This window comes from Dermacentor albipictus, chromosome 2 (genome assembly GCF_038994185.2).
Source record: "Dermacentor albipictus isolate Rhodes 1998 colony chromosome 2, USDA_Dalb.pri_finalv2, whole genome shotgun sequence".
NCBI lineage: Eukaryota > Metazoa > Arthropoda > Arachnida > Ixodida > Ixodidae > Dermacentor > Dermacentor albipictus.
In genome coordinates, this window is record NC_091822.1 from 84781697 (window position 1) to 84799994 (window position 18298).

The 18298-nt window shown below is 43.5% G+C and overlaps 1 protein-coding gene across 5 annotated transcripts in view; it reads left to right on the forward strand.

The window, feature by feature from the left end:
* Positions 1–18298, forward strand: part of LOC135901456 (uncharacterized) — a 276089-nt gene that overhangs the window by 120433 nt on the left and 137358 nt on the right. The window contains exons 2-6 of one of the 5 annotated variants that reach the window (XM_070533718.1): positions 10702–10767; positions 12324–12485; positions 12648–12888; positions 13120–13227; positions 13997–17785. The exons of 2 other annotated variants lie outside the window; for them this stretch is intronic. In XM_070533718.1, the coding sequence (XP_070389819.1) occupies positions 12406–12485; positions 12648–12888; positions 13120–13227; positions 13997–14917 (1350 nt within the window). In that variant the 5' untranslated portion in view covers positions 10702–10767; positions 12324–12405 and the 3' untranslated portion in view covers positions 14918–17785. Of the gene's footprint in view, positions 1–8053; positions 10768–12323; positions 12486–12647; positions 12889–13119; positions 13228–13996; positions 17786–18298 lie in introns of those variants that run through there. 2 more of the 5 variants (XM_070533717.1, XM_070533720.1) reach the window with 2 other exon arrangements.

The window sequence follows — 18298 nt, forward strand, 5'->3', positions numbered from 1 at the left end:
GGAAAACATTTCTATTTCCCTTGTTGGAGGCATCCGCGGAGAGAGTAAACGGAAGGTAGTAGCCAGCTGGGCAAAGTTTCCAGACTATACACTTGATGGTGTAAGGCGCCAGTGCATACTTCTCGAGATGTTCCATCTTCATTCTTTCTCAAGTCACATTCTAGGAGCAACGTCCTTTTTCGGGAAGACATATTGTGCCAACTTGCTGTCACAGTTCATTGACAGGTAACTGTAGTTGTGCTTGATCCCGTTGAATATGGTGCCCAGTTTTACAGCAGTAATATTACCTTCTGCGCTAGAAGTTGCTGGAGCAAAGAACTTCGTAAGTGCAGCCGGCTGTTTTGAGGCGAGGCTCTTATGTTTCTGCATTGATACATGATGCTTAATTGACAGCATTAATGTCGTCGAATTGCACTGTAAATGTGCTTGCACGTAAGGGGCACCTAGCGGCTGTGGCGTCATCATCCATGGGCAGGAGCCAGTTCTCGTACTCGGCTTGAGACTTCCAGTCTTTCCGGAACACGCGTTGACGTAATTTACGCCGTTACGAAGGCAGATAATTCGCACTGATGATGCAAGCATAGGGAGCACGTAACCATTGATGATGATCTTTGCTCTATTCCAAGAATTGGTATACTTGAAGGGATCTTGCCTTGAGATCTTGCCTCCCGTGCTCATAGTGGTCGTTTTGTTGTGTGTTGTCCCTACCACTCTTCCTCCCTTTCCTTCCCCTCCATATAGAGAACCGCGCTTGCCCGAGCACTTTCTGTGCTCGTGTGTCTTTGTGGTGCTTGTGTAATTCAAGACATTCTCTTTCTGCCGACAAATATTTATCGCTCTTATTCTACAGAGACTATCACATTATTAGAAGCCTTAGCATATATCCACACCCTGCCTCACAACATCCTCCTACTTTCAGATTTATTCAGATTGCCTCTCATTACTTACGGCGCTTGCTAACCTAACCAAGGACTGATATCTATGTACATGAAATCAAAAACTTACTCTTCTCCATCTCCTCCCTGCACCTTGTGGCACTTTTCCATGTGCCGGCGCATACCGGTGACGTCGGCAATGAGCTTGCCGACCTCATTACCAACTTTGCTGCATCACAAGGTTTATCCCGATTCATTCTTGCTAGTCTGGCGTCTATAAAAACAAAGATGCATGCCCCATCCTATGCTCAGTGGAATGTGGCTTGGACACATGAAAATCGCAACGCTAAACTCTTCAAATTGATTCCGGTGATTGACAGTATACCACCCTTTTTCCCGCCAAAAAAACCACCGCGCATCTCATCACAGCACCTGCCAGGTTACCCTTCTGTTATTTCCGTTTCACTCTTTCACCACACAGTAATTGTGCGTATGGTGCGACTTTCATTGACATGCAACACTTTTTCAATGACTGCCCTTTAACTTATCAGATCACTTGCTTGCTGAAAGACAATAATGCGATTATAATAATGCCTGCACAATGTAAAATGCTTCTATCGTACAAGCAAAAGAGAGTGCTTTTAATTCCTCTCTACTGTCTCGTATTTTCATTCACATTCCCTGCGTGCTCTTTATTCGGTGTACATACCATGAACGGGGTTTTCATCTTCATGGTTTCTTTTTTTTTCTCTTCCTTTCTTCTTCTCTGTCCTCAGCTTTCGTTTTGTAGTCTCCTCTTTTATGCTAATCAAAGCGGAGCCAGTCTCCGAGGACACTGCAGGCGGAATGTCTGATTTCATTTCTCATGGTTGTCAACTTCATTTCTTTAATCAGCACCTATAGTTGCCAGTTCACTTTTATGACTGGTAGTTTTTCTCTTTCTCTCATCCACATGACCGTTTCTTGATCTTTTTCACCTGTCATTTTGGTCTCACATCCACCTTACATCTATGAGTTCCAGATTTCCAGTTTCACCATTGGAGCACACAGTCATGCCAGACCATCAACCTGCATCTCGTGACTTCTCACTATGCAGAACCTGCCCGGGCTCTGTTTATGGCGCATTGACCCAACGATGCGCAACCTATTTTTTCTCCTCCTTTCTTGTCTTTCATGTTTTCCATTTCCATTTTTTACTTCTTCCTTTCTTTCTGTCCCTCATTTCTTTTGTTTCCTTCCTTAGTGTTTCCTTTTTTACTTTTTCTTTTACATCTCCCTTTCATCTTTTGTACCAATAAATGAATTGGATGGTTGGTCGAGATGCTACATGCCATCTCAGTACAAACTCTTCGCTCATGTCATAATCTGTTAACACTAACATTTATTTCTACTTTGTTACTATGACTTCTCCGCGGCATTTGTTACTTTACACAGTTGGCTTTCTTATTAAATTCCCTCTTTTGTTGTCTTCCCTTTTTCATTTTCTTTTGATTGGCTTTAAACCTGCGATACTAATGGTGGTGTAGGTTCCCCCACTTTTCTTTAAGTTCTTTTTTGTCTTGAGGGGCTCAAACATTTGTTGCAGTTTTGAATTGATGCTTGCAAAACATAAAATAAAGAATGGCGATATGATGGTCAATGATGGCCGGTCTTTGGTGCGGAGTGGCAACTGACCCACTGTCTGAAAAACCAGCCTGGCGGGTCGGAAACCGGGCAGGTGGCAACCCTATTTTTGAACCGTGTACTCCAGCGCTGAAGGCATTGCCTCCAGCAACTTGGTGGGATAGAGGTCTGGCGAGTGGCACACACGCTTTATTAGAATAAAATCTGGATTTCTATTCCTGAGCTGGCTCCACAGAGAGTTGTGCTCTCCGCACATCAAGTTTGCACCACCTGTTGCTATTCCAACACAGTCTTTAAGGCCGAGCCTGTGATCAGGCAATATGTCCATGAAGCACTGATGCATCACTTCTGCTGTTCCATTTGATACTTCTTTCAACATGAGGAATGTGTCTGAGATGCAGTTTGTTTCGTAGTTGAGAAAGTGAATAGAAATGCAGAGTTGTTTTGCAGCAGAAGCATCTGTAGATTCATATAACCTTTAGGAGTAAAGCCCCCGGGGATTCCTTCACCATTTTATCCAGCTTGCGCTTTAAGTGTGGTGCCAATACATTCTTGATGACAGCTGTGCATTTGGTACAGTTCATTCCAAACTTCCTGCTCAGTTCTTGCAGAATTTCGCCAAGCTCGCCAACCACACTTCCAGTGTGTGCAAAGTGGTGTACAATGTAATTCGAACTTCCAGCCTTGCTTGGTCAAAATTTGGCTTGCTAACCTGAGCCAAGAACTTTCCTAAGTTGCTGTGCAGCAGGCACAGGATAGGCTTTGTGTTTCTTAGAATCGGTGTGCTTTAGGACACCCATGTAATGAGGCCTCAATGCGCAGTTGCAGTATTTGCATTTCACAGCTTCTCCATGTTCCGTTTACGATATCCAGTCTGGAAAATGTACCGAAAGGCAACAAATCAGAAAAAAGTAATAGCTTAAATGCACAAACTGTTTAGAGAAAATAAAACCGCTCTGGCGAAAATTTCGTACTACTTTGCCAAATAATAGGTTTCCTCGTTCGCTTTATGGCATCAAAAACTAAGCCATGTATGGCCTGCGTCAGTATAGAAACAACGATATACCGCTATTGGCAATGGAGTGAAACCGCCTGACTCCTTATGTTCATAAATACAATATGACCATCCTTCAAGACTACCATAACCACAAAGCCCCTGTAGATAACACACACCTTTAGGTTTTTGGTACAGGAGCCATTCATCATGAAATCTTTTTGCATTAGCGTGCTTCCCCATGCTCCAGTAGTTCCCCTCAACAGCAGGAGAGGTAAGGGGTGCACAGCTTTCCTGCAGATAAATGAAAGAATTTCATTGCAGTGGCATCATGCCAAGTAATCCATCAACTTAATTGCAAAGCAGCACGAATAATTGCTTAGAAAGTATTGCGTAGCCCTCACACTGCACGCACCACGCTTCAGACATGAACTGTGCGGTCAACCTTTCGCTGCACCTTTGCTTCAGTGCAGTTTCTGGACACTGCCGAGACAAGCCGACGTTCTGGTCGGGCCATAAAGTATGTCAACAAAAGTAATGTCTGCGTGCAGAACTAAGAGGTATTACAGCAGCGAAGACATGCAGCCCCACAAGCTCCGCTGTTGCCAAGCCATTCAGAAGAGTCGCAGTAAGCAGCCAACTCGCCGTCTGACACCAGCACCTTGCAGATCAGTTTACTAACACACATTTCGCCGGGGGACATGCCAGTACCTCCTAGATAAATTTAGGAGGTGCCCAATAGCGCATCATGCGGGCCTTCTACTTGTGAGTCCAAAACCATGAGAAGAGAATGTTGTCACCTGTTTGTTGGGATGACACTGAGCCTAGAATCATTAACTCAGCCGAGACCTTAGCCGAAAATTGCCAGAAATTCGCCATGTTGCCATTCATAATTTCAGGTCATCACGAGCCTCTCAAGTTTGCCAATTTGGCAAAAAGTAGCCACCAGTGGCAAGCACTGGTGGCCTGCTGCTTGGGACTAGACTAAATGTAATAGTGATGTTACATCCTGTCAGAGCCAAGGCAGACCAGAAGCCGCAGATGGTTTGCAGGTAGTCCGGGTCTGTATAATCGAAGAGGCCCAATGTAGTCAGGCTGGCATTGCAAATGCTTGCTGCCATTTTGTCTGTGACTGTTGGCTCTGATATAGCAACGATGGTGAATATTTGCTGCAAGGACAGTAGCGAAGTGCTGGCGTGACCATGTGTGACAGAGGAAGGTGAGCTTATCTTCTAAGAAGATAACATTATCTTACAGATATCCCAGGCTATATACAGCAGATGGTAAATTTTGTGCAGTTAGAGCCGATCTTCATGACATCATGTGGGCGTGCCCCTAATAGGAACCAAAAAGTGCAACAGCTCATTACCTCTTCTTCCCATCACCGCCCTAGAGCAGTGAAAGACTGCACTGCTCAGCTGACCCGGATTTCCCACTCTGTGTCCAACGCCGCCAAAGCGTAAGGCCTGGCCGCCGCGTGAGGAAGAAGACAGGCCCTGCAACTCCCCTCCTCCTTAAATCCCACCTGGGATTTACTAGTACAGGGAAACACCGTTAAACCGTAGTTGGCCTGAGCTCAGAAAAAGTATGTACTAAACAGGAGCACTGCTTAACTAAAATAGCATGAGATCGTCTATTCACCTGTCAAAAACAGAACTTGGAGAGAGCGCGATGAAAGTGCAAAAACATGCAATAATTATTCATTTCGCGCTACAAAAGTGTGTTATTTTCGTTTGCTGCCGCGGGCGCCCTAGTGGCGACGACAGCGGCCTCAAACTTACTGAAGCTGTGAGCCAACTTTTCAGCCAGCCCCCTCTTCTCGGCAAACACTTACATGATACATTCCTCGTTGGCATTGCATAATAGAGCTCTGTGCACGGGCGCGATAGTATTGCAGAAGTCGCGGGGCGCTTTTTCTGTTGTGGGGTGCTCTTCTCGTCAAGACGACTGCATTCATGAGGCTCACTAAGGCGCAGCTGCTGCCACTGTCGGGTCGGAATCGTCCGTGCTGTCACTTTCAGTGTCGTCCTCATTGCTGTCATCAGGCAACACTTCGGCAACAGAGGCAACGATGGCAAAATGTCGAACCTTGTAGCAGACATTTTTTCGCGGTCACAGCAGCGCTGCCGAACAACTTCACATTCCAAATGCCACACAGCATAGTCATAGGTAGATCCCTGTTGCATGCCAGCGCCGAGTTCTTCGTGTCAGGTAGCACAAACAATTTCCAATTTTTATTCTATGCTGAGCACCCGGTATTTTTTTAATGCGAGCTTCAGCATGATGCGTGTCGCTGCCACGACCTCGTGGCCCTTGTTTGCACAACGCCAAAATGATGTTGATGTGGCTTGATGGGCAAACGAACAGGGTGCTTGGAGACCATTGTTGCGATCTCTGAGGCTTGTTGTTCTGACGGGCCACCCGATGGGGATGATGCACCGCCGTGATTGTGCGAAGAAAAGTGGAAACACTTCGTGTTAACCGGTACCTATCCAATAAGCTGGTACGCGTTATGCGGATACAAAATGCATTACATTCAATGGCCGCTGACTCCGGGATTTGGCTTTACTACTTTTAAACCGCAACTACCGTTTAAACAGGTATGGTTTAACGAGGTTTTACTGTGCTACTACTACTACTCACAGATGGTGTGGGCCGTTTCAGACTATGGGCTGTATTATACACATATGGGAGTTGTTTTCATGTACTGTGCTTTCAAGATGCATTACGTTGCAGTTTGGCTAGATTGGTTGATGAAAGGATATTCATACATTAGCGTTTAGTTTCAGGCAAGGGCATATACACAGCCAGTAAGGGCAGAGTCAGGTGCTTCTCATTTGCTGATGCAGAAGCCTACGCGCTGTCTGCTCCGATTGGCTACAGCCCAGCGAGCCAAGGGCAGCACACTACGTCAGAGCCTCTGCCCAGCACTACACTTGTCTACACAAGCCTGTATGAAGTGCAGTTAAAAAAAAAGAAAAACCCCACTATCTCCTATAATAACCGCTCATGCTAACCACGATTAACAAGTGCAACGTGGGCCACAAGTTAAGAATATAAAAACAAAGAGCAGAAGACAAATGCTGGTGCAAATTTTGTTGTTTCTAAGCCATATGCCATGCTGTCAGGGGGCCCGGCAGTTCACTTGCCGGTGGGGTCAAAAATGAAGCTACAGAGGGTGTCCTTGCTCCGATTGCAGCAAGTCAGTGCTTCTTACTTTCAGTGTGACCTGTCACTGCTCATCTTCCCATGTTGCTGAGCGAAAACTGCTTTCTGCGTATAGTGCGCTGCATTCGCATTATATTCAATGGGCCTAACCCAGGCTGCACACTCGCAATGTTTCGGAATAATCGAGTGCTGGATGAAAGTGCACTTGAATGAGGTCATACTTGCCACATCAAACAAAGCTCGCCTGCGGCGCCACTGCAGTGATGAAAATTAAGTCTGTTCAGAATGGTGTCACTAAAGACGCGACACAAATTGTTACTTTGTACCTCTGCCAGCATCTTTTTATTTGTGCTGTGTGCTTTTCTTGTCTTTTTTGCGCTTGCTATGTCTCTCCCAATTTCATAGCAGGTAAGTATTGTACATCTGTAAAAAAAAGATATTTATAGCTCATATGCTGCACTAGCCTGTTGCATAGACAATGTCAACTTTGCAAGAAAATAAAAATCTATAATCAATCTTTTATTGGCGGGACCATTAGAGCAAACTATACAAGTCTGATTTTCCATCTTATACAATAGTGTATAATTTACATAAGAGGTAAACACGGTCCTGATGACTTGATGGTAGTGTAAACGCATGCAACTTGTATATCTGGTGTACCTGTACAAACGAGGGAAAAACACAGGTGAAGTACACAGGATTAAAAAGAACCTGCAACTTGCACATAGATATGAACATGTCACTGTGACAGCCTGAGAGCTGTTGTTTAGCATTTTCTTAGCCTGTTGGTCTGTGGGCACAAGTGCCTGTCTTGTATGAAGTGGCTAAGCACAGCTTTGTGACAAGACTTTTTTCTATCTGCCACCTAAGAATGCGCTCTGTAGTAGTCGGGCTCCGCCGGGAGACTTCCGGCAACAGGAACATAATGTGGGCAATGCAAGTGCAGATTTTGGTTGCTAAAGCTATACCAGACCGATGGCAAGCAAATTTTTTAACACAGTTGAATATCCGAAATACTTGCGACTTCTTAGAAGCAGAATGATCAGGTTTTCAAATTAAATAATACAAAGTGAACCTGCCCCCATTAAAACTTCATCTACAAGAAACACATTCCTGACAGATTGTCGACACCAGCTGGTGTCGTCAAGAACAGTGAGATACTGGGGGGACACTCTCTAGGTGCTGCATTCTGCCCATGCTAGCTCAAATAGCTGACCAACAATGAGTTGGAAACTTGTTCCTTGTGGTTGGGCTTTGAAAATCCTGTTGCCGCAGGCAACCATAAAGCAGTTACGTAACTACTAGTGGAAATATGTTAATGCATTGCTAACAAACAAATAAACCTCTTAAGAGCATTGAAGTGTACAAAAAAATTGCCGCCGGGGCTCTGGAACAATAAAAAAAAGTTTCGCATCACTGGGTTGCGCCATTGTTTACTGGCAGCTTGTGAATACACTGAAGCCCAATTGTAACTGGTGTATGCACTAAATATAGTTCACTATATCAGGTAATTCATTAAATTCAAACTTGTCTATAACAAAATGAAGCAAACTCTTGTATTATGCTTGTTCTACGCAAATTTTGTCTTCAGTGGAAAAATTAAGCCAATGTTGTCTGCTTTTTTGTAAACAAAACCACACATAGTAGACAGCAACTTTTACTTGTGCCTTAAACAGCTTGCCAGTCACTAAAAATGGTGACTGGCTCGAAAATGGTGACTGGCTCGATGGGATCTTGCTTGTAGTATACTGCCGGCATGCTTCTGAGTATTCTCGAATTTAGGCACAATAAGGAAAAGAAGAAAGCACGACAACAAAAAAGTTGCCTCTGTTATGAGTAAGCGTATTACTTGAGTATCAGTCAACAAGTTTTGTGTGTGCGATATGGAGGATAATTCACTTTATGCTGGTTTGTTATATTCAGGTTTGACTGTAGAACTGTACAAAGAGAAGAATGCTACCTACTGTGAGTGTGGATCTTTGCCATTACAGTAGCCAAACATGACATCGAGCACACAGTTACTTCTTATCCAATTCATCTGCCAAAGGGCCAAGGGATCTTCTGTGAAAGCTTCTTGAGCAATAGACTCAACAAATATCCAGTGCTACTCCACTATATATAGTGGTAGCCTGCACACACAATGCAACTCGTAAATCCAATTTTTTGGCCACACACGAACAGTGAGGGAGCTTGCAAGTGGAAAATCTTCCGTGTTGGCCTTTTGTGTGCATTTCAGCCAATGTTTGCGTAACATACTCCGATTAAGGCTTAAATTTTCTGGTGTTCTATCCGATGCTACATAATATGTATTTGCAATTGCGAACAAGCCACAGTCAAGCATGTTGCACTTGTTTTGTGCCCTTAAGTGGAAATGGTCAGCGTTGGCAACTAATTTTAGCATATGACCGATTTGCTTGAGGGCATCGGAAGGGGTGGGGTACCTTGGTCAATTGAGTCATATACGAAGACCGTGTTTACATCAGCATCAGCATTGGTTACTGTAAGCCAGTGATTGGGGTTTTGTATGTGCTAGATTTGAATAAAAGGGCTTTTTACTTGAGTATATAGTAAACGATGGCCAAGTAGCACATCTGGAAAGCTGTCGCAATGATGACATTTTTCATAAATAAAGGTTTGTTTTACATTAATCACGCCGTCTGATATCGAGATACCCTGTACTAAAGCATTTAAATTGGCATCTGAAAGAGAGTAGCATTTGCAGACATTTAACATGTTTGCTGTCACCATTGTAAGGCTTACTATTTTCTTCTGTGATGGCAAAAACTTGCACTTAACAGCTTTGATTTTCTTTGGCTGTCCTCTTCTTGCTTTCACCAAAGGTACACCGAGCTTTGTAATGTTATAATGCCTGCAACCGCTTGTAGCAGCTATTTCGGGTAATGGAACTAGTGTACCTTGTAGGCTAACTGTAATTTAATTACTAGGAAAGGTGGTTAAGTTCCTGATGAATGTGTCACATGATGCAAGTTTTCCATTATCTCCTTCTCACCACAATTAGATAATATAGATTAGCCACAGTCTTTGACATTTCACGAAGTCTCTTGCAGGTGTATAAATACTTTTCTTGTGTAGTGTCGAACTCCACGGATGGTGGCAGCTGAATGCTGCTTGTCACAGCTGGTGTGGCACTTGAGGCCATGCAGCTATCACTCAGGAAATTATCCTTGTACCACCTGCCCAGTATGCATGCTTTGTCAAAAAGGTCTTGCTGGGCAGAATGGCGAGCTGCTAAAATGTGTGCACAAGGTAAACTGTACTGATTATAAAAAGCACGCATGCAATGCGTCAGGCATAATGAAACGCTGTGCTCAGAACGCCCCGAAGACACTACCTAAGAATTAGTATTGGAAGTGACCAGATAACCTACTTCTTTAAATGCTGCTCAAATACTCTGCTGCTCTGCTTTAAATGCTGCTCAAGTAATCGGTACACGGAATGGCCGTGCATGACGCCTGCTCGCAGCCAACAGCACTGTGGTAGCTGACGAAGCCAGGCAGATTGAGCTCTCCCGGGCGGACGTGGGTTTCTTGCAAAGCAAGCACGTCGCATCCGTCCGAAAGAGCCCCATCCGCCAGCTCTGGATGACGAGCGTTCCATTGAACGATGCGCGGCCGTTGCTCCACTGGTGTGTTAGCCATGCTGGATCAGGGCGTCATGCATTTCCAGAGCTGCCACACACATGTGGCGCGCTGGCGAGTCGGCAGGTACCGATTCCAAGAGTGCACGCAATGCCGACGCGAGCGTCGTTATAGACGAGGCAACCTAAAGTTTGCCCGCGCGGCACCAGCGCCGAATGCTCCCCTAGCGGACGGATGGAAGTTTGGAGGGTCGTCGGTGCGCGAGCGCGCGCCCGTGTTCTGTACGGCGGGAGCGCTCGCGCTGGCTCGCGCGCGTTGTTTTTGCGATGGCGAGTGCGACCTCATCAGCCAGGAAAGGTGGCACGCAGTACTGCTGTGTTGTTGACTGCCACAACAGCCTTGAGAACACGAAAGGTCGAACGCCGCCCGTGAAATTCTACAGATTTCCGGGGAAGTGGTACGAGAAGGGCAGACGACAAGCATGGATAACTGCAGTGCGCCGAGTCAAGTAAGTACCATACTTTCGAATTCGCGTGCAATATCACGGCCGCTCGATGAAAACGGAATAGTGATATGCCTGTTTTTAGCGCGCAACCGTTTGTTTAGTCGTGCCGCGTTGTTGAATTGTGTTGACATCCGCCGCTTGTTAGCGGTAAATGCATGCGTGTTGCGCCGCTGAGCTCGACGACGCGAGCTCGATTCCCGGCCACGGCGGCCGCATTTCGATAGCGGCGAAGTGCAAGAACGCCCTTGTTACCGTGTGCTTTGATTTTTGTGCACGTTAAAGAACTTCCGGAGGTAATAATTATTTCCGAGACTCCGCATTACAGCGTGCCTCATAATGATTTCGTGGTTTTGCATGGTTTTTGGCAGTTAAAAGCCCCGAATTTATTTGGTTGTACTGTGCCTTCACTCGCAATCGGCATGGACGAGCTTTAGATAATTATTTCGCTTTTCCAAATGCTGCAACTTAATTTACTAGTTGTGCAGGTAACGAGAGGGGACGCGCGCTACTTTTGTGTGATAGCAGACCGCATTTAATGCAAGCCGCGGTCGTCGCGAGCGTCGGAGCGACAGATCGGAAAGCAGCCGCTCGAGATGTGCGCGTTATGTTTGTTGTTTGGCCACGCTTTCTAAGTTCACAATAGCCAAGCTTGCTTTAAGGTAATTACCACCTTGCACATTCTTGCTGATTCACTCTTCCTGCCAAAAATTTTCGTTTCCTGTAGTAACCGGCCATTGGTGCAAGCTTACTTTAGCTGTTCGTCCGACGAGGCACTAGATTTGCTTTGGTGAGGCAGGTATCTCTGATGCTCTAATAGTGCTGTTGGTCCTAAGGTAATCGCTTGTTAACGTGGTCTGGGTTCATTTCGCGGAGCAGTCTGTACGAGCCAATTCTCATTAGCAGTGAAAAGGCACCTTGCTGATTAATGCGATGAGTTGCAATGACTCCAACATCTGCATTAAATAAGGCGTGATTTACACTAAATATTTATTGAAGCATGATATAAAGCAATATGCGCCTATGTAGTACTTAAATTGTTAATTTTGAGCAGATGTGTGTTTTGGCTGTTGTGCTCTAGGATTTAGTGCACTCTGGGAAGGAAACTGCTTTAGTGTTCTGGTGAAGCAGCGCACTGACCAGGACAAGGCAGACACACACATGAATACAAGACACTTGGTGTGCTTGTGTCTCTCCTCTTTGTACTGGTCAGTGCGCTGCTTCACCAACACGGTATGATCATTAATCACCAACTCGCCCAACCTCCCACATTACTGCGTTAGCTTTATAATGCAGTTCTCTTCGTGCCATGCAGTGAAGTTATTGGGACAAGAAATAGGCAGCACAAGTTACAGGCACTAGCATCTCAGAATCGCCATGTATAAAGGCATGTACAGTTTGCCAAAAACATCTTAATCTGTGATTTGCCTGAACCTAAGCCTGAGAGGGTATAATGAGCTATAGGCTAGGCCACGTTGCTAAAGATGGGAAGATGGTCTTTCTCTTTGGTATAGTTCCATGCCTATTTGTGTCTAATACATGTCTTCTTTCTGTGCTCGCAGTGTTGATGACACTCCCTGGGAGCCATCCAAAAGCACACGAATTTGCAGCACCCATTTCGTTGGAAACTGCAAGAGTGACCTAATGGAACATCCATCATACATCCCTACCATCTTTCCACCTGTGTACCGAAAGAAGGCACCAGATCGAGAGAGGGCGGAAAGGTATGACTGGCAATGCGCAAGTATCACGACTTTTAGTGGTAGCACTCTTGTAGAATATTATATGCACACATTACCTTTGCGAACATTACCTTTGCAAACATTTTATTGGAAGTAATTTAATTCCCATGACAAATAGGCTCATGTCATTTCTATGCGATGCAGATGGGAGCGGCGTCTAACAGAGCAGTGGCAATCGCAGCAGTCGTCTCAGCAGTCAGCACCACTAGAACATGCGCTTTTGGACTGCAGTGACACAGCTCTAGAGCAGCAGCAAGACACATGTGAAAGAGATTCCACAACGTGCCTTTCTGAATTGACAGAACTGTCAACAAGCAACCCACTGGATTTCCAGTCATCGAGTAGCATGACAACAGAAGTTCCTGCTGCCAGAGTGACTGATGTTGTAATTACATGTTTTTATTCATAAACAGGCCAGCATTATTTTATCGTAGAGAAATATTTAATTTTAAGAACGGTAGCAAGAATGGCTTTAGGTGCACTCCTCTGTCCAGCAACTCTGTGCTAGTTCTTGTCCTGTCATTACTATTTTGTAAGTGCCTTCAATATATTTCCATGTAGCAAGCTGTGGCAATTATTCATTGAAGCCTGTGCTGTTCTGTGGCAACTATTTCAGGGATGCCAGACAGAATGTTCTGCTTCAGGCAAGCTGGACCTCCTGCTCTCGGCAACCAATGGGACTGAAGCATCAACGCAAGTCACGCATGCTGAACAAAGTGACAAGGTTTGTGATTGTACAGAACTTGCCAATTACATTTTCAGTTTTTGTGAGGAGAGTACTATGCAAATGAAACCCAAACTGAGAGGTAGATAGTGGAATCTATGCTGAAACAGCATGACTTGAACAAAAACAAAAAGCTACACACTACAAGGAAAAAACTAATAATTTTGTTGGTGTCCTTGTTCCAGTTGCACCTTTTTAGCTTAAATTTAGGATGAACCAACTGAGCCTGCACCAAGATGTTGAATTTAAGAACTAGAAATGAACAGTCAGGGAACATCAACACATTGTTCCAGCAAGATTTTTAGCCATGCTGAGGTAAAAATATTGGTGCCCGTCAGCCATCTACTGAAAGCTTTCTCGCGCGTAAACAAACTGTTTTTTTTATTTTCTCAGAAAGAACAAATTCTGGAGAAGCTTATTACCTAAAGCTGTTATGGACAGCATGACTGGGTCATTGAACCCTTTACTAGGTAGTTGGGACTAGAAAAATGTTTCCCACAAAATATAACACATAAAATGATAAATATGGCATATTTGCCACTATTTCATTATACCAATTACACTAACGAAATTATTAATAAATTATGTCAGTACACCATATGCAGTTTTATTAAAAAAACACAGATGCCAGAAAAAAATATTGAATACTCATGTAATCACGATAGCAATAACATGCAGTGGTTTCGTGAGCTTCCTAGCAGTTTATTACTGACCCATGGGTATATTTTTTTCAGTGCATTATAGTAACCATTTCCTCCAATTTGTTTAGGTGACTGGCACAGACTATAACTGGAAAAGAAGATGCAGCTTTGAGGGCTTCAACTCGGTGAAGGACAATGAGGAAGCTCTGCGTGACCTGTGCGGCGTTACACTGCCTGTGTTTAGTCTCCTGCTGAACCTTCTCCCTCATTCGAGGTACAAAAGCACTGATGTGACGCGTGAGGACAAACTTTGTTTGTTTTTAGCTAAACTTCGGCTTGGTGTGACATTCAGTGCACTTGCTGCAATATTTAGTGTGAGCACCACAACTGCATCAAATGTGTTCAGGAGAACACTTGACCTCCTTAGTGTTGCCTTGGAAGACTGGGTGTTTGTGCCTTCACGAGATGTTATCAAACTCTCTTTGCCCCTCCCATTTAAAGAACATTATCCTAATTGTACATTTATAATAGACTGCACTGAAATTCGAACAGAAATGCCCTCTAAAGTGGAACAGCAACATGTAATGTTTTCTCATTATAAAGGGACTTACACACTCAAGTTTTTGGTAGGTATAATTCCTAATGGAATGATAGCATTTATGTCTAAAATGTATGGTGGGCGGCATACAGACTCTTTTATTACACAAGACTCTGGATTTTTAGAGCTTCTAAAGCCTGGAGATCTAGTGCTAAGTGACAAGGGCTTCCCAAGAATTAGGACAGAAGTTGAGGGAAAGGGAGCAGTACTGCTGATGCCACCGTTCAATACGAATGGAGGGCAAATGTCTCAGGAAGACATGGACATGACGTATCAAATTGCATCAGTTCGCATACATGTGGAGAGGGTAATTCGAAGGCTGAAGACATATCGTATTCTAAGCAACACAGTGCCCCTGACTTTAGTACCACACATGAAGAAAATAGCTGCTGTGTGTGCTGCCCTTGTGAACATGGAGCCCCCTATAATCAAGAAGCAAGAGTCCAACTAATTGTTCGTTCTGCAGACTACTGTGTTTTACATGCTGTATTTGTTCTGGAAAACTGCTTCTAATACTTCATTGTGCAAAGCACTTTATTGTAAGCCTACCTTTAAATTCACCTTCCTTGCTTGTAACTGCATTCAACCAAGAACATTCAGCTTGGTTTTGATGTAAGCTCATGCAACAGCATCGTTTAATGTTTGTTTTAACATGAGAAACCAGTGCTTTTAAATGTGTGTTCTGTCCTATTATGCCAACTGGCAATTCCTCTAATGTAGCATACCCTTTACTTTTATATTTTGAGTGTCACTCATGTTCACATAACAGATCTGACAACAACATACTGTTCAAAAAGGGCTTTAGAAATTCTTGTAGTTATATTTGTCAGACAGAAGAACCCAACAATCATTTTAGCACATTTTAGTGTTTTGGCTCTCTTAGTGGAGGCTCGGTTAGTGTAACATGCATTCCATTCTGTTTGAGTCACTCTGTTTTGTGTTGAATAGCTTACATGTTTTCTTTACGAAATGGATAGGTAACATGGACCAGTGACTTCAAAAGAAAAGGACAGTTTTATTGTTTTTGTTGTTGCACAACAAACTTTATTTACAGTTTCATACAGGCTGCATTTGAATGCTAATACAAGAGACTGTACGTGTTTAAGCACACTTTACATAGTGTAGTGGCGAACCTGTGCGTAGCTATTCGTTGATTTGTGTAACTTTCTGTTGCAATGTAGTAACAAGAACATAAGAACTGCTGGTGTTTCTATTTGTACTCATCTTTACATCACAGTCTTTACGTTACCCGTGCATGTGACTAGAAGCACTAAGCATGAAAGCTTTTTGTTGCAAACGAATTTATTTTGTTAACTAGCAGCACACCTATTTAAAAGCAGTAGTATTTCTTGTAGTTCTGAGTAGTGCTTTACTAGTTGCAGGTGTGACTGCAAAGATGCTGTCATTTAAACTGTTGTTACCCGTGTTGTTAGCATGACTGGTATTAGTGTTATTAATGCAGTTGGGGTGGTATTGGTATGAGATGATGATATGTAGCAATGGTAAGGGACAGGAGTATTGTACTTTGGTGAGTTACTTCATGACTTGAGTAGGAAAAACAGTACATTCAGATGAATGTGAAAAATGGAAAACAGTGATAATAAACAATTGTCAAGCACCAATAATGTTCTGAATGTACACACAACATAGGGTTGCTTGGGCGATTATGCATGATTGGCATTTGGTTGTTGGGGCCATTTACTTCCCCTTCATAGCATATTGATGATGCACTGTTATTGCTTCTCAAATAGTAAGCATGCAACAGACATTAGAGTGCTACATAAAAAATGTTGTGTTATCACATTAGTCTCTCTGTTAGAGACACAGAACACCGCAAGCAATGCATGCCCATGATATTGGTGCAACAAAAACAATTCTGGCCTTTTACATGCCATAGCAGCAGATGTAAATTTGCACCATCTGGAGTTATTTAACGTGCACAGTACCTAATGTTTAGCCGAACAATGATAGCTAGCAGAGAGAGTAGGAAAGAAGCAAAAGGTTTACATATAGCAAGAAGACAACATTGAGAATTTAATATACAAAAATCTTGCATAACTGAAGGCACAAAATCAGAAAGTTAAAATGGAGCAAGGCGCAGTGCCATGACTAAACCATAATTTAAAACAATGCCGGAATTAGAAATTTAAAATAAAAGTACTCCATCTTAGGAATCAGCTTCCACAAGAATAATTCATCTCTCTTTACATTCACAATAATGCTCTGGTTTGGGCTGTACACGTACAGAAGAGCCCGCTGAAGGTTTAGAACGTACAGCTGAACCTCAATTTGTGTGTAATAACTGTGTGTCTTCCTTAGCTCAACAATGTCGTTAATAAATGTAAGGTAAGGCAGCTCACAGGTCCTTTGCTCGTAATTGAGAAAGGGTGCATTTCTGTACTTGTATGTGCACTTAATCTCTATGAAAACAGTTTCGCCACCGAGATTTGCAAGTCCGTCGGGGCTGCAGCATAGCCATGGTTGTTCTGGCAGAACAATGAGACCCATCTAGAGGAGACAATGTGTGTAAGTTAATGCAAGTAATATTATAGCTAGCATAGATTTTGAATATGTGCACTTACTCAATGATAAAGTAATAAATGATTGAAACTCATCAAGAATGTCACCTGAACTATGCGTACACCAAGTTTTTGCTCCAGATTGCGCCTAGCTGTGGCCTCAGTTTTGATTCCTGCAGAAAAATTTATTCAGATGCGCACATGTGCATGTCAAACGGAATGGTAAAGAAGGCAGGCACAGCACTTTATTTCTAGTCTTCATTTTTTCTGCCCATCTATTGCACTGTTTGATTCCATTCAACATGCACCAACTGTACCAGTTAAGCTCACAACTGCAGTACATGTGCAATAAGATTTGCTTCCATTTTGTCATAAATTTTGTTATTGTCTAAGTTCTGTAAAAAACATGTGCATGCAGTGCAACACTTTTGTGCTTAGTAACCTTACCATAATGCATTGCAGCACTTCTGTAAGTGCTGTGCCTCAGTAGCTGCTGGGCTGCACTTGTTAATCCTTCATCATTTTTCTTTGTTAGAATGCTGTGAGCCTTTGTACTGCTAATTCGCACTCTTCGTTCCTCATGCCACCTGTACATTTCAAAAGTTCCAGAGTCTGTATTATTGGATAGTCATGAAATGCGTGAAACGAATTAAATAAAATTGAAGTTACCTTGTGCAGTTTGCTTGCTCTTTTGTGAGCAAAGCAAGCCTTGTGAATTTTTCTTTCAAGATCACTTTGGTGGTATATTCATGTGCCTCTTTAGGCTGTAGCTCTGAAACAAAATCCCACTGCTGTGTTGTCCTGCTGTCAACGACAGAGAGGTAATGGTACACTGGTCTGCTAAGCATTGTAGCAAGCATCTCGTCAAGGGTGGCTTCATCTGCTGCATTTGAGGCCTGCTCAACAAGCTTATCCAGAACCTGCCGGCAGGTCAGGTCGTCCTTGTGCATTTTGGACAGCATCATTACCTCTTTCAGGGAACAGTCTATCTCTGCATAATGTAGTAGAATGTCTCTCGATGCCTTTTTCATATCCTTTGAGTTAGATTGTTGAGCTGTTATGGAGAAAATGTGCATAATGACTGTGCATACCAGGGTCTATGCAAGCTGTAATTAAGTTGATGTATGAACTCATTTAAGTCTAACTTGACAGCAAAAAAGTGTGCAGGAGATGGCAAAATTTTTATACAAGCTCACCTGGAAACAAGTCTAGGAGATCTTGTTCTGGCTGCCGCAGGGGTTTGCTAGTTGGCTTGCCCCACTTTTGGGGCTCACTTGTGCAGGAGCTGTCTTCGTGGTTATTTATGTATAGGC